This window comes from Acanthaster planci, linkage group LG03 (assembly GCF_054643075.1).
Source record: "Acanthaster planci isolate LZ-2023a linkage group LG03, COTS_SCS, whole genome shotgun sequence".
NCBI classification, from domain to species: domain Eukaryota; kingdom Metazoa; phylum Echinodermata; class Asteroidea; order Valvatida; family Acanthasteridae; genus Acanthaster; species Acanthaster planci.
Genome location: NC_141779.1, coordinates 25,581,495 through 25,604,105, shown reverse-complemented (window position 1 = coordinate 25,604,105; position 22,611 = coordinate 25,581,495). Strand labels below are relative to the sequence as shown.

Genomic DNA, 22,611 nt, shown 5'->3' with positions numbered 1-22,611 from the left:
AAAAAAAACAATGTATGGCATGTATAGTGTTTCATATTTCTGCTTGTCCACAAATTAAAAATGAGACTTAAACAAGATCTCTGGCCTGACCCCCCTTGGAAACTTTCTGCATCCGTCCCTGAAATACACTCCAAATTGCTGAAACATTTCCTTCTTGAACTGATGAGTGTGCCAGTGTGGCGTTATATGATATTTGATTATCCTGTGGTATTATACCGGTAGGTAACTTAATACGCATCAAGCCTGGCATATTGGCCACAGACACAGATACATGATATTCAGAAACTGTTGCATTCATTTTCTTTCAGTACAGTCTATGCTGTTCCACACGATTTACAAGTACTGACATCACATTATGTCGATGGGTTCGGAAAAAGCAAATTTCGCAGTCTAATTTTCCTTCAAGTAGGCCTATAAAACATTGCTAATTGTCGTTGTGTTATCCTCTCCCAAAGCACTGATGCAACCTTGCCTTTTGTCCGGTAATCCCCAAATTGACACATATCTGCCCCGGAATCATGTCCAGCTGTGGCTATAATTCTGGACAAATCTTGTTGGGTCTCCCACCCCCAGACCCCCTTTCAATGTTGGGTCTATGCATGCGGTCTGTCCCCGGCTTGACTTGACAACATTGACCGGGTTAGTTGGGGAGGGGGCTAGAGAGCATATGGCTATTGCCAAATGTCCCGACAATTTTGTCCAAGATTGCAGCAGCAATTTGTGAAAAAATATGCAAATGAAATGATGAAGCTGTCCCTGCTGACACTTATACTTGTAAGAATACACACTGGAGCATTTTATTTTCATTCATCATTTGCTGGGTAAAATACTTTAAATTTATATTCAAAACGTTTAGAAAAATATAAAAGACCATTCAGCATATATACATCACTACATCTTGCACAATGAGGAATGAAATTGTTAAGAATGAACATCAATCAGACAATCAGACAGACATTCAAACAGCACAATTTATACTGTACAAGTAGATTTATACGCGAAGAGATAAAAGAGACAACACAAAAACATAAATGGAGCCCCTGGAAACTAAAGCAAAAAGCAAACTAAATTATTGTTTGGTTGTTCTCCATGTTTCTATAGTTAACAAATTAACAAACTAGAACAAAAACAAGCAAACAAATAAGAAACAACACACATACAATCATACACTTAAAACGACCAGTTAAAACTATTATGGACAAAAAGTGACAACCATTTTGTATAACATCAACAATTCAATACATAGTATACAAAGCTATACTGAATACCACTTGAAAAAAATACATTGGAATTGGTTAGTGGTTAAACTCATTGCCTTCCTGAGTATTTCTTTGACAAGCCTTTATTTGACAATATTAAAAGTACTATCAACTGGTTTAATACAGTAAGCTAAAAGAGAACAAATCATAAAAATTTTGCAAAGCTTTGTTGTGATCGATTGTACTTATATCTGGAAAAGGGAAAAGGGCCTGGAAGCTCTTATACAAATTCTATTCAACTTTCAACTTGATTGCAAGGCAACTCCAAGCTAAAATGGAAAAATGTAACACTGCTACAAACAAAAATGAGTTTTTCAAAAAGTGCAATTAGAACTAAATGGTATTGGTACTTCTGATTATTTCTACTTTCATTTTTTTGAAACTGATCAAAATAGAGCTCTATTAAGATGTGCAATGTGTGTGTTGCCTCCCCCTAGGGGGGAATATTGCCGTACTTAAAGGAATTGGAAGCAAAAACACTTCCAGCTAACCGGTTTTCCAGCATTTCCCTTTAAAACAAAATTCTTAGGTTAATACTTTGGTGTTTAAAGGAGACACAAAACTATCATAACAGACCAGATAAATTGTGACTTTGTTACAATTATTCTTGACTCTGCAAAGGGCAAAAAAGATCCCTGATCCCTGTGTCTGCAAGTAGACTTACATGGAAGACTTCGGCTGTTTTATACATGAAATGCAATGTGACGATTTATCATGATTAGGGCAGTATAGGATGCTTGTGCAATAGTTACAGTTTCAAAACATTGCGCCGGTTGAATTGGTTGCTTTTATAACTACCCTAAAAAACACCTAGCATCTAGTCATATTTGTTGTATGGTTTGTTTGGGCCCATAATGGTGTAATCCACGCCTGTGGTGTGTTTTAGGTGCTGACAATGGATTCTTAAGGGTTGGTGTTTGGTAACAGGGCAAGTGCCTTGGGAAGTTAAAATGACTTTTTAAAACATGAATTCGTTATGAAATTAATTTAACTACAACACCAAATTACCTTGAAAATAAAGTGACCAAGAATATCAAGTAACAATGCTTCATAAAAATGAATCTCTGAGTTAACATCTAAGACATTCAGTTACCATGTGGAGTTCATATTAACATTGTCAATGTGATTTACAGTTATATGTCATTTTACATGCAAAGCAAAGTATTTACTTGGTCTTGTTTACTTTAAGGCTGTTTTTGTCGACTGTATTTTGCTTCCTTTGTACATTAGGGTGTGGTGAATTTCAAAAAAATCTGAATTTTAAGTTCTGCATAGGCTAGAATGATGTTCTGGCAATATTTAAGACCTACCATATTGAAAAAAAGAAATTCAAAAGACTTTGCCCAACATGGTTGGAATTTCTCCCCAAAAGTGCTGAGTCATGGTGAATTGCACTTGATTGCATTCTGGTCACATTGTACACTTTCCTCATTTGTTGGTATGTAAGCCATCTTATCTGTCATTTACTAATTGAGGTATCAAATTTGCATAGATATAGGTCCCCGGGCTTAATTTCCAAAGAGCTGGGTTAAACACAGATGTGCCATTTTGGGAAGTTTTCTACATGTAGAGTCCATGTGTTCCGTTTAGAAGTATATGGACATGTACTGCCAGTCCTTCGCATAAACAATCCCAAAGAATCCTGCTAAGGTTGAATCAGATGTTTTGTGGTCAGTAGCCTGGGCATATGGCCTTTAGTATTACATTTAAGACTGCACAAGAGTATATCGGTACATGCAATCTACACATGTGCTCTTCAGAAACTAAAGAGATTGCAAAGTAATTATTACTGGTTGTACTCATCATGATGGTTCCTTTTGAAGAGAACCAGATCTGCTACAAAGTCTCTTGCTTTTCATAGACTAGAGTACTGAGTTTAAAATAAACAAAACTGAGCTCTGGTGAATTGAAATGTTCCCGACAGATAAACTTTTTGATGAGTGAGATTTTTCCCCCAAGTGGCGACTGAAGGGATCGTGATTGGGCAGTGTGCTTCAATAAAAACATCCAATGCTGATGCAGTTGCAAAGAACATTAGGAATTGGTACAAATATAGAGTAAACTTCAGCCATATATCTGATGCTGTCAGGTCAAAAATTATGAGATTCAAGGAGTATGAGCCCAATCCTTAAAAATTTCTGGATATCTGCAGCATGGTGGACATCACTGACAGCATGTTACCAAGACAATCTACAAGTTTCTACTTTCAAATAACTTTATACAGAACAAAATAATGGCTAGAGATGGCCTTAAGATCAATGTTGGATGGCCGGCAGGTGCTCTCTATCACCTTGAGATGTTCCTAAAGGAGACCACTGCAAACATATACATGTAACACAGCACAGAACTACCTATACGATTGGTCATACTACATGATCACAGTCATTCAGTGAACAATTATTAGGAGGAAAACATTAAAGGAACAGCTTTGAGCTTTGCACACAGAAAAGTGGGAGGTTTTAGAGCTTCCTTTGTACAAAAAAAAAGAAAAACCAGAGAAAACTGCACAGTCAAAAAAAAGAAAGAAACCAGAGCTGAAAAACCTTTTGAAAAAAACCAAAAGCTGGTTCACCATTACTCAGTACTTTTGGGGAGAAGTTTCAATCCATTTTTAGGTTGGGCACAGTTTTTTTGAAATTTGTTTTTCAATATGGTAGGTCTTAAAACATCGCCAGAACATCATTCTAGCCTTTTCAGAACTTAAAATTCAAACTTTTTTTAAATTCACTACACCCTATTGTACATGGTACTTTAAAAGTTATTTATTATAAATTCTATTTATCACATGAGTTATTTACATTCTTAATCTTGCAAGCAAATGGAAAAATCTCAAGGAAAGACTTTTGCAGAATTACAGTGGTATTGTTATCTAGACTGTTAAAGAACTTATTAAGTACAACTTACAACTTTTAAAGGAAGAAAGAATTGAAAATTCTCTACCGAATTTACATCAAAAAGTGAATGAAAGAGAATATTTTATATCACTTCTTCCCGAAATGTAAAAACAATCAAAATATACATTGTCACATGTGGCTTTTCTTTTTATAAGGTAATGATTCCCTTTACCTGCATAAAACACAAAATGAAAGACATTACAGTTATTTGAAAACATAGATAAACAGATATCCCCAAAGGTTGTTTCCTACCATTAATCTCTTAAGAACAGGTGAAAAGACAAACTGTTGCTGGCAATGTCAGGAAAGCTCATGGGTTATAAAGGATTTGCAGAGACCCCTGATATAGCGAAACAGAAAGTACACTTGTCGTTGCACATATATGCAATTCAGTGTAAACCTGAACGGGGCTGCCACAGAGCGTCCAACCTTTACAAAGTCATTCTTTAGTCATTCTTTGTACTAAGAAAGCAGAAAATAACGAAGTCAATCACAATATCAATATTTTCCTCACGTTGATATCTTCCCTTAGATTTTTATTCATGGTATTTTACAGTTTGGGCATGATAATCCTTAAATCTTTCTGGCTTTCACAACACTGCATCTGAGTGCTATGGTTTAGTTTAATTTGCTGCGCAGGATTACAGCACAAGCTTCATCCATCTTCTCATCTTTCCAGCTATTGGAAAAGGGTCACTCGCCAATTAATTATACATTTTGGACATTCTCTGCTGAAACCTTTTAGCTGGCAACTCTCAAATTACGAGTGTGACCATGGTGAAAAGCGATAACAAAAATGTCATAGCATGGCTACATGAGTACCTGAGTTGACATTGTACTCAGACCTGCATGGAAGGGATTTGCTGTAGATGTTGCAGCATTCTGAACTTTTTAAATGGGGTGATAGATATCACTATCAAAAACCAACCCCTAGTTCTGGCAGACATCAATACTCGCCAACCCAAGCATGCCTTGTGAAAAGCTTCTTCCAGGGAGCTTGATTGCGCTAGTGTTTCCCATCGATGTTTTCAGTTTCAAGGCAGTCTCTAGCTAACTCCCTGTGCTCCCTCATGATGCGAAATCAGAACACTGGCCACGGGTGGAACCATTTGTACTTGGGTCTCTGGATCCTTGTCATTATTTTTAGGAACATTTCCACAACATCTCACTACAGATCTTTTCCTTGATTGAAGGAAATGACAAGAAATTGCATAATCATTCATAACCCTGTTGGTTAAAATTTACAGTCTAATAGCTTTACAGGCTGCATGTTAAGACAGGAGATCAGGGCTGTTTTCCAGTACTCGACTTGGGCTCCATCTCAGGCTTCAACTGTTTTTTTACTTCCTGACTCTGAGGTTATAAGCGCAATAGTAAGTCTGATAGTGCCACAGAACATCAAGTAAAATGCAAAAGAGCCAAAAATTGCAGTACTCTAATTTAAGTTAATCGCTTCAGGCCCACAATTGAGGATTGGCTTCCTATACGAAGCCTGAGACGGAGACGAAGTTGAGTATTGGAAAACGGCCCCAGTATTATAAGCAACACATGATGTTCTGGAAGGTTTCCCCTTATCTCTGAATGTTTCTCGACATTGTGGCTTTATAGTATTGAAACAAAATGATAATAAATAGTTCTGAAATAAAAGATTGTAGGAACAATCCTTGAAATTCATATGAAGAAAAAATGTAAGGTTTTTCACCTTTTCTTGATCAACCAAAAGCAAACCAGAGCAAAGACAACCATCCCCAAGATGACACATACTGCTGCCAGAGCCACCGTGTAACCCATGTTGTCACTGCTGTTAGGAGCTGCAGTCCCCCCAAAATGCGTTTGATTTTCAACACCTTCTCCTACAGCAAGGATGCAAATTGAGAAACAGAATTGCAATTCGTAAGCACACGATATCTTGGTTCTGAAGAAATCAACAGGCTATAGTATGTAATACCACTTTTACACACACATTGACTCTATTTTTATATAATTCCATTTATACAAACGTACTTTGGTTATTGGTTCACGAATCTGGAGAAAAGAACAGTACACCTACTAGTATACTCGTGAAATTGATTCACAAATTGAATGGAAAGATGCATTAGTGAAATCGATTCACAAACTGAACGGAAGATCCATTATACACTTTTGACTTATGCTCCCATCTCAGATTTCTTTGGGCCAACACTACTGGCCAACATTTACACTTTGTTGGTTAATGTATGTCGTACCTTTTGTATTCACTGTACAAATACAGCTATAAATATTATTCCTGGTCACTATCACTCTAAATAATCCTGACTGATGGAGGGTAGGAACCAAGCCAGCCCAGCCCATCCAAGCCTTGCTAAAGTGTTCACCACTGACAGGGGACTTGATTACAATGACATGTCTACTTCCATATACATGTATGTAAATTACTTGATGAAACTGAGTCATGAGTCACTAGAGCCACTTTTTGAGTTTTCATTTGTATTGAAAAGAGCAAATTGAGTTTTTTGTTTTGATGTATCACTCAGTTTGGCACCCTGATGAAAGTGGATACTCTTATGGTGAAAAATGTTGTGGGTTCCTATTGATTTACACTGTACAAAATTATTCTAAAGGACTTTTACTCCAAAGTGGTTCTGATGACTTGTGACTCATTTTCACAGAGTGGGTCACATATATCACACTCAAACATACCTGCAGTAGGACTTTCCGTGGTTTGGGGGACTTCATTTGAGCAGGATGCATCATTGGCTATAAAATCAAAGAGAAAATATGAAGATAAAAGGGTCTACATCCATTGACTACACAGTATACATTCTGCAATGTTCAAACAGCCAATACACATACAGGTTTTACTAAAACATTCTGCAGAGGTTCAATTATTGACCTATCAAGTGACATAATGCAAGATTACACATCATTCACTGTCAGTGGAGATTAAAAAAAAATGGTCAATGCGATCCCCAAAAATGTGAGTTAATTTAAGCCCCATCCCTTACAACCACTGCACTGTGCATCTTCAAACATCCCTAGGTCAAAGCACTATGTGTTTCTCTTTTCAAACTTTCAGGTTCAAAAATATTCTCCCACATCCTTGCCCTTTTAACCACACAACAGACAAAAACTATTGCCGTAATGTGAATTTCTTACTTTTTATCCAGAAATTTAGAGTTGTCTCTTGTGGCTTGAAGTTTCTGCTATCCTGATGAATGATGAGATAGGGCCCCACATCATGACAGCTTGGTGCTGGGAAGTACAGTTCCGGCATCAGTCTACGGCCAGCCATAAACCGGATGCAAGGTTCCCAGCCTCGATTTTCAATGCTGACTTCAGAACAGTCATTGAAGGGTATCCTTTCTCCACTGTTAGAGATTTTGAAAACCTTGAAGGATCCTCCACACTTCAAGTTGAATCTTATTTCAAACCCCCTCTGGCCAGGATCGATCATTTTGACATCTTCAGAGAGCACTGGGGGAAGTCATAAAACAATGAAATACTTCTTAACTGAAACCAAACATCAGAATAGATAAATTAAGGAGTCTATTGAGGCTAAGTAATACAGCAAAATGCAAAGAGCATACATGTGCGCACGTACACAATGTTTCAACATGTTCAAGGAAATTTTGTGTTCAGCCATGAGGTAAGAAATTACTTCTTGCAAATGTTTAAGAAAGACATTTAGCAGTATATGCCGTAGTCAAAATTAAATCAATATTCAGACAAATACCCCTTTGAAAAAGAATATCAGATCCAGAATTCATGCTAGGGAAAACAAAGTCAATCACAATCATGTACAATCACGATAAAGAATATATACAAATCTGAGAAATATCGATGATTCAATCATAGCTTGCAGAAACTTACTACAGTGTGTCTTGAATTTTATCAATCAGAAAGTTTGGACCCACATTTCCCCCCCTCATACCTATCTTCTGCACTCCAACGAAATTTTATTGAATACAAGCACATGTAGCCTCGTCTTTATCAAGATTGAAACAGTCACTTACAAGAGTCATCTTGGATCAAAATGTCTACCCTGGAGTCTTCTCCGCCTTGTCTTGTTACTTCGCCATCCTTCATGACATAGCTGTCACAGTAACTGATGTGCTTGGCAGTTACATACTGGTACTGCATTGTTAGGGTGGTCACCAACTCACATTTCTCTGAGTCACAGTCTCTGTAGCTATCAAGTCCCTCCAAATTGTTCACTTCAACCTGCGTTCCGTTTGGCAGATACCCGTAGCAAGAAACTTGAAGTGTCTCATTAGGCTCTGCGTTCTTGGTTTTCCACTTGAATTGGTGGCTACCGCTATCCCAAGTGGAGTAACAGGCATCTTGTGGAGAGACAATTGGGATTGTTGCTCTCCCTGAAATGAGAACAAAGAACATAAACATAAACTACACGCGAGGGCTTAATTTAAGAGACTAAGTAGAACTGAACAAAGAGAAAAACATGGAAAGAGAAATAAAGGGAAGCTGGGATCCTATTTTACCTGTTGCAGATTGCCCGGTCAATAACAGACTTAGCAGGGCCAGCGTGACAACAGCCATCATTTGCATCTGGAAAGAAAATTGTTTCTTGTTAGTGAAGCAATGTAAGTTGTGATAATGTTAGCACAAGTATAGTAACATCTGGCTCTTGCATTCTACCCTGAAGAGTCTGAAGTGCTACATTTATATTGTAATTCCAGAAATTAGGGGTCCAAAAGTGTGACATTTTGTGTTCCTGTTACATCTGACCTTTGTTATTGGACATGGAAATATCACCAGAACAGATTTCAAACTATTACTTTTTGTTTGGCAAGTAATTTGCATTAATTCACCACTCTTGGAAATTAGAAAATGTGTTCTGAACTTACAAAATCACAAGTCAGATGTGACAGGGACAAAAAAATGGACCCTTAATTTCTTGAATTACCCTTATCCTGGAACTATTGAAAAGCTCCACAACTACATGTATGTGCTCAACCCGGAAGTATATGCACAGAGGGAGGTATTACACAGGGCAACATTGATTCCAGACTCAGGGGCAATTTCTCTGCATTCAGCCTAATCTCTTTTGTAAAACTTTACATGTATACTTCAAACTCATTGGTGCAAAAGACAGCTGTAATTGAATCAATTTTGGTTTTCCAAGCCAAGAAGGAGGATTCTAAATGCAACGCGTGGATTCAGAAATCCAGTTTCAGATCCAATGTTTGGGAGGAAGGACAGGGATTTAGGGCATTTCTTTATGTAATCTTTATGGCCTTTCTGAGACGAGAGGCCAAGTTCTGGCAATTTTTAAATGCTTGGGAGGAAGGGACATGAAAAAACTCGTTCAATTATTTCAAAAATAGAAAAATTTCCCCTTTTAGCATGTTGCCTCATCTACTATCCCTGGACCAGCTAGCGGTAAAAGCAAATCTAATTTGATGGTTGCATTCTTACAAATCTACACTTTGAAATGGCTAACACCACTGCTGAAAGTTGTGTTTTTTGTTGAACAAATTAATGATGCATGCCTGATATTACTTCAAAATGTCCTGACAGGAACAAAAACATTTTTGTACAGGTCTTTAGGTTCTTAGTCTGCAAGCCTAGCATTAAAAACCAAGTGTAGTTTTTCTGAAAGCCAAATACATGTAATCATGTTCTGAAAAACTAAAACATATGTATTATTAAATTTATCACTTCCTTGATGGTAACAAAGTTCTTTTCAATATTAATTTCCCTGAAAAGAAAAATCCTGTAAATGTGCTTTAAAGTATTTCTCCTCAAACGACATCCTAGTTTCGCTTATGAATATGAAAACTTGCATTAGCATTTAGCAAAGAAGCACCAAGGGGCACCAGAACATTTTAAAACACCAATTAAAAATACAATTAAAAAATAGGATTAACTGAAAAAAATACAAATGTTTATTTCCAAAGGTTGTAAGTTTAAAAATAATGCATTGGATACACCTTCAGAAATGAACATCAATGTATTTGCCTCAAATAATGTCTTGAGGCATTTGGGGGCCATGCACTGTCCATGTTAGTCGCAACGTAATGAAGATGTGCAATCTAGGTTAATAATCCTCAACCTCAATGCACATACACTCTCCAGGAGATTTAGCACAACTGCCAGCTATTTTAAATCTTACAGTTTGTCGAACATGTTTCTTATTTATTAGCCTGGCTTCCCATTAAATTTCAATACTGAAATCATTTCAATGGATATGAAACCAAAGATAAAAGAACTATCAAAACAATAAATTTTCTGGAAATTCTGAGCAGTGTCTCGAATAGGTCAAATAAAGCCGGGGTCAGGTTTAACTTCTCCCATGGGCCAGTTCATCAGACATTTTGTAGCCTATTGTCTGGCCCGGTAGAGGATTTAAGAGTAAATTGTAAATGTACATGAAGACCTTGTGTTGGTGTTGGTATTTTTTTGGGGGGGTGCCAAGAATTCCATCTCAAACACAGATCAGAAAGCTACTGTTAAATTGAATGGCAGCCAAGTTTCATTCAGTTTGTGCTAGCTTAACTGATCAAGGGCAGATCCAGCATCAAATGCGAGTGTGTGATATGAAGCCAAATGTACATGTAATGGAGACAATTTAAAATTCATTGCCATGCAGGTGGTTGAGGGCGCCTAGTGTGCCTTCCAGTGCCAATTAGTTCTTTCCATTTCTTTCCACTGATGTGTAATAAGAAGCCCTTTAATACTCTATAAACGCAAAATAAGGAGTGTACATGCACAATCAAATGGCCCAGTGCTACAAATTAAGAATGCTAAGCTAAGGAACAATGATATGTCTTTTCAGATGAGTTTTAGGGGTGGAGTTACTCAAGAAAGTTTTGCAGAAAGAGTTCCACACTTGCACTTCACTTGACACCCTGCTCGTGTTTCTAAGTAAATGAGCAGCCAGTTTCCCTCTGAGTGCTAAATTTGGCTTTTGGGTCATGTTAATGTGATCGTTTTGTGATGGTTGACGTATTACTGCAAGGAAAAAATAGTGATGTCTATGGGTGGAATTCTTCCCACAATAACCATCTTCTTGGCTGATTGTCCTCCTTGTCATGTTCGTTGAATGCCCATGTCCAAACGTAGGAAATAAGTTGTCAGAAAGAGTGTTGCATCCTGACTGTCGACTTCACCGTGTGCAATGACTGATGTTTATTAACGAAGGAATAAACATGGTGTTCCTTCCTCCATGAATAAAGTAAGATCCAAACTGATCGGATTTGACTAAGAAAAAGCAGCACATGAAACTGAAATGATTCTCACCTTTCTTCGTTACAGTTTTCTCCTACAAAGGGGAGCAGCAGGTGGCGTGTAAAGCACACAATTCTAGCTACTCCAGGTCGTACGTACGTCTGTGTACTAGGCCGAAGTGTTTACCTTGTTTTAATGCGTTGCCTTATAAATATTTTCACCGTCGTAGTTCCATCCGTCATCTAAAACAAAAGCTCACTATTGTCGTATCAATGTGCACCGTAGCTTAAATCATGTGTTCCTTCCTCCATGCTTAAATACATTGACCGGTCTCTGAAGCAATATCATACACATGTAAGCTGGCCATGGAAATTCCGAGGCTAATAATAACAATTACATCATTGGGAGTAATTGGCCACTCTACAAAACGACCCCAGGATTGACTGGTTACGTGGGTACAAGGTGAAAATCCCTTCAGACGAGTGCAGTGTGACACTTTGACCTGTATCTGGCTATGAGGTTGATCATGCGGGGTGCATTTTGGTGGCGGGTTTTTTTTTTTTTTTTTTTTTACTTCTGAGCTCACCAGGGGAATCCCCGTATTGCGACAAAGCGCGCTTGATATTCGTACAAAGCAGCGTCTGAAGTGGCCTTCCCCGAAAAAGGACACTGGGGACATTGACTCAGGAACGTAGATGTTTTTGGCATATGTCCTTGGACACGTTACTTGGAATGGGACTGGGAATTTAAAACTGACAGCAATTTCTTTTTAACTCAATCCGAATTTCGTCGGTTTCACTGGACTAGTATGGAAAAAATAAGAAACGACTTGCTTTCAAATAAAAAAAATGATATTGAAACTAGAAGGCACTGCGTGGGATGCCTTCTGGTTTTCTAGACTGTGACAACTGTTTTGGGGTATGATGACCCTCAAGGGGTATTTTTCACCACATCACAACCCTTTTTTCATAGTCATTTTCTTAATGACAGCTTTCAAGACCATCGCAAACCATCGTCACATTGCTGCGTCATAAATTCTATTTTGTCGCGAATTTTTCCAATGCCTCGGCTGCCAACCAGCTTGCTCATTCCATCTTTATGGGCATATCGTAGTGCAAAACTACAGTAACTCGAGTAATGGGGGGACAAGGCCCCGCTCGAGGCCCCGATGCCCTAGTCCGAACCTCCACAGCAACTTTAAAATAAAATTAGAGATGGGGGGGGGGGTACAGGTGAAAGCCCACCCATCAATGGTCAGTGTTTTACCTCTCATTACATGAAAAAGTAGTTCAGATAGTAGCGTGTACCTCTTCCGGAAAATGATGGCTCATACAAATGCCCCTTGCAAAATGTGCCCCGGATACGCCAGTGCCGAAGGGTGCGCAACACAGGCATTCGGAAAAAATCATACTTAATTTACTTATTTAAAGGCAGTCTCCTGAGACATAGTAAGTTCCACAATGTTATAGGGTTACCCTTGACTACTTCACATGAATTAAAGTCTGGAAGTGTGTCGATGAAATAAATGATTATCGTTATTACTACAATAATTACCAGCGTCGATCTTTGAGAAACTTTCTTTTGTCAAAGAGGAGACAATCAAAACCTTTATATTTTGTTGAAGTTTTGAGTGGTCATTTTGAACAAACAAAATTATGCTTAGCATGTATTACATCACTTGATAACATCCTATTTAAATTGTCTTCGTATGAAACAGGAATCAAACTGGTTGCTCCAGAATTAAATCAATAATTATGTTTGGAACATATGCCGATTTTAGGGGGATCCTCTTGCGAAGATTAGGTCAAGTTTACAATGGATAAACAAAATAAATAGAAATATTACATACAATATAGACATAAAAAGACATAAAAAGTTTAAATATAACATCAAATCTTATAAAAAGACTAAAACCTTAACACCAAAATATTTGCATGCCCCTGCAGGATTACTAAAAAGTGAACTGAATCACTGTGAAGTAGTTCTCCCACAGCATGACTAAGAACCATAATTTGCCAAATCACAAACATTATAGCAGACTCACACTAAAACACATAATCCCATGGGCGAAAAGAATAACCCTACAAATAGTACAAAATCCTGGAATTTCACCATATCAACAAGAAAAGCAAGGAAAACACCCCCAGGATAACTAAAACATCTAAAAACAAAACAACCCCCCCTCAAAACAAACTCTAAAGAGACGATCAACAAGAAACAAATGACCCCCGGACAGAGAAACACAACATCCGAAACATGCAAGTAGCGAAAACGAAAACAGACAAAACAAAACCAAAAAAGGGAAGGACAACAGACCAACAAACAGTGATATTAAGTTCAGGTAAAAGAATGTGAAATATAGACAACTTTTGCTAAGTGTTCAAGGCAAACGCACTCAGACAAACAATGAAAAATCTTTTTTAAAAAACATAACAGTATCTGAGAGTTTGGGAAATAAAGATTCGGTCGTTTCCTGGTAGGCCTACTTTAATGCGTCTCCAGTATTTTAGTGTCTATTTACATGGAAATGAATTTCTGAAACAGCAACAACTGTGCAAATAGGAATAAGTATTTATTTACATGTGTTTATTTATTAAACTATTTAATGCCGGTATCACTGATCTCCAACTTGAGTCCAGCAGCCCTGGTGAAAAACAAACAGAAACTCACAAACAAGCAGTATTAAAATACTCAAGTTACAAATATAAAGAAGCGATTAAGCGTCGTTTAGAACTAAGATTTGCCGGCGGTACATGTACATAGTCGTAAAAATGTTCCGTAAAATGGGGTGGCATGAGGGCGCTCCAACCTTTCCCAGGGAGCTCGAGCAATTAAGCACGGTGCACTGCACGGATACCGGTTTTGTATGTGAGCTGTCACACCTGTCTGTACTAAAGGTAAAGGTGCCCTTACTATATAATGAAGGAATATTTTTGAGCTCGAAGTCTTGGACTCTACGAAGGTTAATGGTCAGTCAAAAGTAGGCTGAACAACAGTGTGGAAGTTGCAGCTCAGACTCGAAAATATGGACAGGAAACAGGTGAGATCAAGCTAGTGTTTGTACAAACATGCATGACGATCAATGTGATCACAGTGTTCAACGTTAGAGCTTGAGGGTTCGACGTCCGCCGCCCTCCCTCCCGATCCCGACGTCGCATCTCATAGTGCTGGGGGTACATGTATAATGTATGTATGAATCACCTCTTCTAATTGGTCTGGCAATTGTCAGACCAATTGCCAAATCATGACCAAATCTAATGTTTAAGAGGCAGTTCCGTTTTAGACTTGAGGCCGTGTACACAAATCTATGGATGTTGGTAAAAGTTGAAGGTACCGTAGCCGAAGGTAGCATTTAACATGTTTAACATTTAAACTTAAATGTCTACTCACTCACCCTCCTGTTACGAAGGATCCCTTTCTTAATGGGCTTGTCCTTTTTGCGGCCCAAAAGCGTCCAAGAAGGATTTTACTGCGAGTCAAAATTGACCCCCTTTGTATTGTAGTGACGGTACGATGCACGTACAGTACAGTGTATGTGTTCAAGACGTGAATAGTACCATCACTACAAAGGGGGTTAATTTTGACTCGCGGTAAAATCATTTTTGGACACTTTTGGGCCACAAAAAGGACAAGCCTAATGAGGAGGTGATGCTTGGTAACAGGGGGACGAGTGAGTGGACATTTAAGTGCTTTGCTACCACCGGCTAGGCTCTGACTACCTCCATGACCTCCGACTTTTACCAACTGCCCAAACCGATGACACTTGTCTGAACAAACTGTTTTTTAAGTAAATGCTAAGGAATTTTCTCAGCTTAATTTCACTTTTTAGGACATGTTATCACTTTCTGACAGTTGTAACATTTAATTAGTGTTGTCTGTATATGGAACTCTTTCCGTAGAGTGGTCCATGTATTGAGCTGCTGAGTAAGGTTGATGTTAACTATTGGAGCCTTGGCGCCATATTTGTCAGAGAAATCCAAGATTTTACTCACTAAATTCAGATTTCACCAAACACCAGGTACTTTGTCCAGTACATATGTACAGGCTTGGGGCAGGCTCAACTTCAGTGTTTGCTGTTACCGATTTACATGTACCTCCAACATTACACTCACAATTGTAACCTAATAATCAAAAAGGAAATTTTACTCTATGAATGTGTTGTTCTTGCAGGATTCCCTCTGCCATTGCGATGACGATGTACTGAAAGCAGTTTCTGGATGTCTCGAACAAATCCTTAAAAGCATCAATGAAGAAGGGGAAACAGTTTCCATGGCAACAAAGGTTCAAAATCTGACCAAACAGTCGCAGTGTTCCATCTGTATTCAGCAAGATAAGGAAGAAGATCTCAGGTCAGATTGCATAATCAATTCCCCAAATATGACCCAGAACAACGAAGAGAAATCCGAGAGTACGTGCAACTCTGGATATTCATCTTCCGCTGTTGCTGGTGATTGTCCACTTCCAAGTTTTCTACCACATGAAGGGCCAAGATGGGTTCAGCTCAGAGATAAGATTTCAATTGAGCCTGAGTTCCAGAAGTATGCCAACAGGGTGCGTGATGAATCCCACTGGAGCTTAGATGAGGCATTTGTAAGTTTTTGCCTTGATAGGTAAGTTAAGGAGCATCACTAAGCTCTCAGGGTTAACACTGAGTAGGCCCTATATTTTGTTACACTAAAATGTTTTTCTCAAAGAGTTTGTTAAAGAATCAGGGTTTCACCCTTGTTAAAGTTCTTTTTATTCTCCATCCTTGATCAGTGATTTAGATCCAGAGCCCCATCAGCTGGCATCTTACAAGAAGTAGAAAAAACCATTCAAAAAACAAAGATTTTAAAATTAGGTGAGAACATTGGGTTGCACAACAAGTTTGAAATAAATTTCCCTAGATTGATAGTAAACTTACTTATCACCAACAGAGTTGAAGAGACTCTTGCCATTTCTGTGCAAGCTTCTGCTCGCCAGAGACCAGCAGCAGTTATACAAAAGACCAGGAATACAACAAGGAGGAAAGGTCAGCCACGCAAGTATGAAAGGTAGGTTGGTCTTAGGTCTATTCCCTTCTTGGTTACCACTGAGTCTCTCATCACAGCCTGAAAGGGAACAGCTCCTTTGTCAGGAACTCATAGGTCCATTTTTTAATGCTTGTGTTGGAACATGATGCTGTCAGCAAGAGCAAGTAATATTCTCAGCTGGTTGAACTGTTCCTAACAAGATGTACATGTATAGACAACTGTCATAGTACATCACTTAAGATGGTTGAAGTTTCTTACACTCATCTGTAAATTATTACCATTGGATTGTTCTTAATGTCCATGTTGTGGAACTCCAGAGGTGGCCCTCGCAGATTAAAGGACACACTTCCAAGCATTTTTTAAATAAGCTCTGACACACTATTCCCATCAAACCCCGATTAATGTGCAACTTGCTAAGTTAGGTTAAGGAGGGCTTAGTTGGCAGAATACTGCATAGACATGTTGAACTTTGATTTTAAACTGCAAATTTTAACAATAATTATTTCAGGTTCAGAAAAGGAGATAACAAGAAGATGAATATTTGAGTCATCACCGTTGATTCACCTACAAATACTCCACATGCATCTCTGTTCTAAATATGAAAAATTTCTTGCTGTCCTTTTGTTTCTGAGGTTTCTTAATATATGTAAATCGATCAAAACTAACCAAGATTTATTTACCTTTTTGTTCTAGAGCTCTAAATGACACCACAAGCACTCACGCAGAGAAGGCTTGTTACATCGACACAATTTTCCTTGACGATCCATTTGAAGATGATAATGATGAGGATGTCTTATCCATGGATGATAATCCCAATGATGTAGACTATAAGCCAGTTTCTATCATTCGATATGTAAGAGTCTGAAATTTCTTCCCCTTTTGTTCACAGTTGAGCATGCGTACTTTCAAAAATTTACTTAGACTGTGTCCAGCTTGTGTGCTTTTTGGCTATGGCTATGATTTTACCAGACACTTCACAGGCTGATGAAGAGCCCTAGCCATAGAAAACAGTGCCTTATGATAGAACCTTACAAATGGTTGACCCTTTGTACATAACAGCCTGGATGTTGCCAATATAAGTTACTGTCAAGCAAAAGAATTCAGTAGAATCATTGACTAAGTAATGGAATATCTTCTGTAAAATAATATTGTCCATAGTGTCATATCAACACCGACAAATGACAAAACACTAATGAGCTATGCAAGGTGTGATGAAAGTGTTGCAGACATAAAGTCAGCTTTTACATGTAACTTCTTACGTTGTATATTCTTTTAACAAATAAGACTTTACTTTGGTGCAAACAAACAGGTTAGTATGCACAGAATTGCCTTATCTTGTTTCTTGTCAGTCACACAGTGCCCTCAACTGTGTGTATTGCACTTTTCAATACTCATCTTGATTTGTGTAATCATGTCAACAGGCAAGTTTGATTAAGGACTATAGTTAACCATAGTTCAAATTATTCTGATTAAATGCACTCTAGTCCACTATGGTTTGACTAGTCTAGACATCAATTCGTGACCAGCCTACTGGGGTTGATTGCATAGTTGGTTGCCATAGCTGTTCACAGCCGTTTTTAATAGCATAGTTCAGAGAGGACCAGTTCTAAGAAAAAAGCGATCGAAAGAAAGAAAGTAAACGATCATTTTCACCATTCTTTTATTCTTTTGCCCTTGCTATGGCCACGTTTTCTCCCCACTGGAGTAAATGACCTGACAATGGTTGACTAGAATCGTTCGCACTTCAACTTCACTGCACCTGCGCAAGGTGCGTCACCGATCAACCACACATTAACTACTGGTCTCAAACTAGTTGCAGAGACTAGCAAACTAGCATTCTTATGCAGACTCGAAAAATGTCAAGTGTTTTGTTGGTAACATCATTATATGAAGGCTGATTTACCTTGGCTTATTCTTCTTGGAGTCATCCTTTTGGCCAATGAAAATTGTCTTCTGGGGCGAATTTATTTACCCCTGTAAGCAGTGAATATAAGATATGAAATGCAGACTTGCATACTGGTAACACATGTCTGCTGTCCTTTCAACGAATTCCTCGCTTTCAGTCAATGCTAAAGCAACCCTCTTGTGTTTGTTTGGGAGTTTAACAATTTTATCAAACTCCTGCTTATTATCTAATTAATTGGTTCAATATCTGCATCAGAAAAAGACCCCAAGCAGAAGAATGCCCAGACGAAACAGCACAAGATCCTCAAAGGATGAAATCATGACGGTTTCCAAGGTGATGCTGAATGATGCCAAAGATGGAGACAATAGTGGAAAAGACAAGAAACTCAAACCAAAGAAGTCCAAACCCAAAGGGCAAAATGCCAAAGCATTGAAACCAAAGACCCACCAGGAGCCATCACGCAAGAGAGGACGACCACGAAAGCACTCGACTGACTCACCAAGGGCTCAAGGCAAGAAAGGGCGCCCACGCCTGACCGAAGAGCAACGAATGGCAAAGAGGAAAGCCTACAATGACTCGTAAGTCTTAAATTCATGGATTTATATTTGAAACTTTTTCTTTCTTTGCATCCCTTTCTGAGCGATGCTTTGAAATTGCAGAATAAACCTTTAGCTTCAGATCATATAAAGGTTCTGAAAAATCTATTCTTTTTGTGTGGGGGGGGTTAATTTTGAACAGCAGTATGGCACAGACTGCTTCAACCTTGCAACCTTGTACATAATTTCAAATAATCAGGTGGCTTCCAACTGGGGATTTGAGTCTAGTCAGTCATTTTATAATGGATGGGACACTTATTGCTATTTTGCTTTGTTCTACCCGGAAGTAAATTTGTGTTTAAACAAACTCTTTGCATTGAATAGACGATATTGAGATTTTTGCTTGAAATTGATTGAGAAAAACTGATACATTCTTGAGTGGCTTCATAAGTAAGGGGAAAATAGGCAAGTGCAACAAAACAAACAACTCGTCAAAAGTAGACAGATAAAAGAGGCCATACCCTCTCAATTTCAAAGACAGAAAACTTCATTCCCTGCAATTAAACTAAGGGAAAGACATATTCAAGTGAAGTTTCCAACAGTTGAGATTTCACTCAGTTCCAACTGGAATTGGTTCTTTTAAATTATTTTAATCTAAATTCAGTGATCTTTTAATTCAAATTGTCTAGTTTTTAGTTTAATTGTTGAAATTGGTAATTAAATAAAATAATTACATTTAATTGAAATAAGACAGTATATTGTTTTGTGGCAGACGAACGCGTATGCGATTAGAGGTCATACGTGAGGCTCTGCCAAGACTTTTTCGATGCAAAACGTGCATGGAACAGTTCACTGGAAGGGAAGACATGATATGGCATTACTTTGAGGTGCACAGACAGCAACCAATCAGTGAACAGGACTATCAAGATCCTACAAGCAGTTACAACACCTGCCAAGTGATTGATATAGCTACAGTACTCAGAGAATGCCCTGATTGCAAAGAATATGTTGAGAATATGACATACCACAATCGCAAACATCAGTCACGGAACTTCATCTGTGAAGAGTGTGGTAAATTCTTTGTGAACAGGATACGGCTCAAACTCCACATGCGCGTCCATACCATGGATCGGACTGGTGAACGGCTACACTGTGACAAGTGTGACAAGTCTTACCGTTGTATTTCCAGTCTGCAACGACATCAATTGATTCATGCCGGCAAGAAGACATATATCTGTGATCAGTGTGGGAAGGATTTCTTCAACAGTGTTCGGCTGAGGGTCCACCGAGCTGTGCATATGAAAGAAAAACCCTATAAGTGTTCAGAATGTGGGCGGGGCTTTACCCAACTTACCAACATGAGGAGTCACGAGAGGGTACACACAGGTGTCAAGCCGTATAAATGTGACCTCTGCCAGGATTCTTTCACCCACAAAGTCAGCTTGAAGATGCATCAAAAGAAACAGCATGGAATTGACTGGTGGAAGGAAAATGGCAAACAGGTACGTGAACGGAAACCTGCTAAGAAGAAATCTACCAGCAAGAAATCAGAAGACAAGGAAACAAGGGAGACAGAATTAGCTGGGATGAAGACCTTTGTTGATCAGCACCGTGAGGGTGTTGATGAGACTGTTGAGAATTATGAGTTTGTCAATAACCTGATTATGCATGGCTCCAAGACGTATGCCCAACTAGAGAGTAAGACGAATGTACATGTAACTCAACCCTTCCAATCAATAATAAACCCATTTGAAAATCCATGGCATTAATAAGTGAGATAAGGTATGTTGCTGCCAAATTCTAACCTACCCTCCCAGAACCTACAAAATCCACCAGGAGTTTTGCAGGCAAATGGAAGTACATGCAGCAGTTATTTTACATGAGACTTGATGAGTCCTGAAACTTTATGAGTGCCCTATTGGTTTTCTGTACAGAGGATGATTTCAAAGGACTCAGGAACGCTCTGATCAGTGTATGTGGAGTATTGGGATTAATCCAATCTCTGCTAATTGAAGCAAGTAGCCTGCAAGCAAGTTATGCGTGCTTGATTGGCTTCATGTTTGTTATCGCATATTCTGCTGTAATTTGCTAGTTATACAGAACTAATTTTCTATGCATATTCACTACTAAGCTACAAAATACACATTTGCTGCAAAAATATTGATATTATATTCTTTGTGAATACTTGTACCGAGTAGCTTATTCGTAGAGATACAGCAAAGGCATTGGTTTCAGGTCTCTGTCAGTGATTATAAGCTTTCAAATTAAAAAGAGTAGATGTTACAGTTGTACATCAAGTACTTCAGATATTGCCAACATTCATATGTTTGTTGCATGCTTTGGTTACAGGTTTGTTAATAAAAATATCGATCATAGCTTCAATTCATTGAAATTGTGTATAAACAAGACATTGCTTGGTGTTAAAACCTTGATGGTTTCAGTATGTTCTAAACAAATGTAATTATTGGGCTAAGCTCTTCTACCAAAGATTTTATATGTTCTGATGTTGCCATCAAATTATTTTCTTAACATAAGGAAATAACATCTGCTATATACAGTGAATTTAATATTAGGGAATATTTCTTGTATTTTTGTGTTGTATTTTGTGTACTGTTTTCACATTTGTTCTTAATTATTATCTGTATTGTTTCAAGCTACTATATGCACAACTACTTGAGTAAAACAAAATGAAATGTTAATTTTTATTGCTAGTATACATTTGTACAACAGTAACTGTGTATCAAAACTGATAAGTTCATATGATTTTTCTTAATCGTGATTTTACTTTTGTTTTTGTTCATATTATAAAAACGTTTTTATGAGACATAGAAAACTAAAATTACTTATACCGACTTCAGTGCCCCGATGTGAAATATTTTATTAGTAATTACATAGATTGGTCATTTCATTGAAAAATGTAACAAGAAAATACATGTATAGTTTGTAAGCCAGACAGTGAGACTCAGCAAAAATGGTACCACACCTACTTCAGGTGTTCATGGTCCGTGCTGAATCAAATGTAAGAGAAGTTATAAAACAATATTGGGATCCAGAAAACTGGAGCAGATTATGACAGCCAGTGTTGAACAGATCTTGGCCACTTCTTAGACCTGCTGATATGCACGGTTGGCCCTTAACAGCACTTTCAGGGATAGATCCGCCCCAGCATTTTACTCCCATGGGGGCCCAAGCTACCCTAGCCTGTATGGTTTTGTTTTACAAAGAAGAAATACAATGTAATAGAAATTACAGTGTTGAAGGTTAACACACATGTACCTGTACCTTTTTGCAGAACAAATCAGTGAAATGGATGACACCAGGTATTCTAAAACTTGTATTATGCTTGTTTTAACCTTTTATTTTGCTCTTCAAATTATCTTCACTGGGTGCTTGCCATCTGAAAGTCCTGCCGTTAGAACAGGGTTGAGACTTTACTCATGTTTTTGCAAAGAAGTTGGATCAAACATAAAATGAGTGTCGTAACAGGAAATACTATTCTTGTACAATTTGATTATTCAACTCAAGAAATATTTTAAGATGTTGCAGATTATTACTACTTATAGTGAAAATGATTTTACTAACTGTGAAACAGTGGTTTGTTTTTAAATGTGCATTATAAATTCAAGAAATTCAGAAATAAATTTTGTGTTGGTGCTACTGTTTACCAATAAAATTGGTCAAACATTGCTCCTCTTCTCTCTCTCTGTCGATCATTCTACAATCTTAGAAAAAAATGGAATAAATAAAATGTCAAATGACAATGCATGGAATATTCCATTTAATGATTAGTTACAAAGTTTGTCCAGATCTTGGAGGCTTTCACAAATAAATATACAG

At 38.0% G+C, this 22,611-nt stretch overlaps 2 protein-coding genes across 4 annotated transcripts; one reads left to right on the top strand and one right to left on the bottom strand.

Annotated features, from left to right (window-relative positions):
• Nucleotides 1–772: 772 nt before the first annotated feature.
• LOC110981092 (uncharacterized) lies at nucleotides 773–20,227 on the bottom strand. 3 transcript variants are annotated; one of them, XM_087135140.1, is made up of 7 exons: nucleotides 20,129–20,227; nucleotides 8,632–8,698; nucleotides 8,146–8,505; nucleotides 7,289–7,606; nucleotides 6,833–6,889; nucleotides 5,856–6,006; nucleotides 773–5,335 (listed from the first exon to the last, which is right to left on the bottom strand). In XM_087135140.1, the coding sequence occupies exons 1-7, from the start codon at nucleotides 20,132–20,134 to the stop codon at nucleotides 5,200–5,202; spliced, it is 1,095 nt and encodes a 364-aa protein (XP_086991266.1). In that variant the 5' UTR covers nucleotides 20,135–20,227; the 3' UTR covers nucleotides 773–5,199. The 3 variants fall into 3 exon arrangements, with proteins under 3 accessions (XP_086991266.1, XP_086991267.1, XP_022094008.2); XM_087135141.1 differs by having other exon boundaries at nucleotides 8,296–8,505; XM_022238316.2 differs by lacking the exon at nucleotides 20,129–20,227 and adding an exon at nucleotides 11,393–11,854.
• On the top strand, nucleotides 14,153–22,461 carry LOC147799758 (uncharacterized). Its single transcript, XM_087135132.1, has 6 exons — nucleotides 14,153–14,360; nucleotides 15,491–15,930; nucleotides 16,237–16,353; nucleotides 17,026–17,185; nucleotides 18,494–18,816; nucleotides 19,547–22,461. The coding sequence occupies exons 1-6, from the start codon at nucleotides 14,346–14,348 to the stop codon at nucleotides 20,541–20,543; spliced, it is 2,052 nt and encodes a 683-aa protein (XP_086991258.1). The 5' UTR covers nucleotides 14,153–14,345; the 3' UTR covers nucleotides 20,544–22,461.
• Nucleotides 22,462–22,611: the final 150 nt, after the last annotated feature.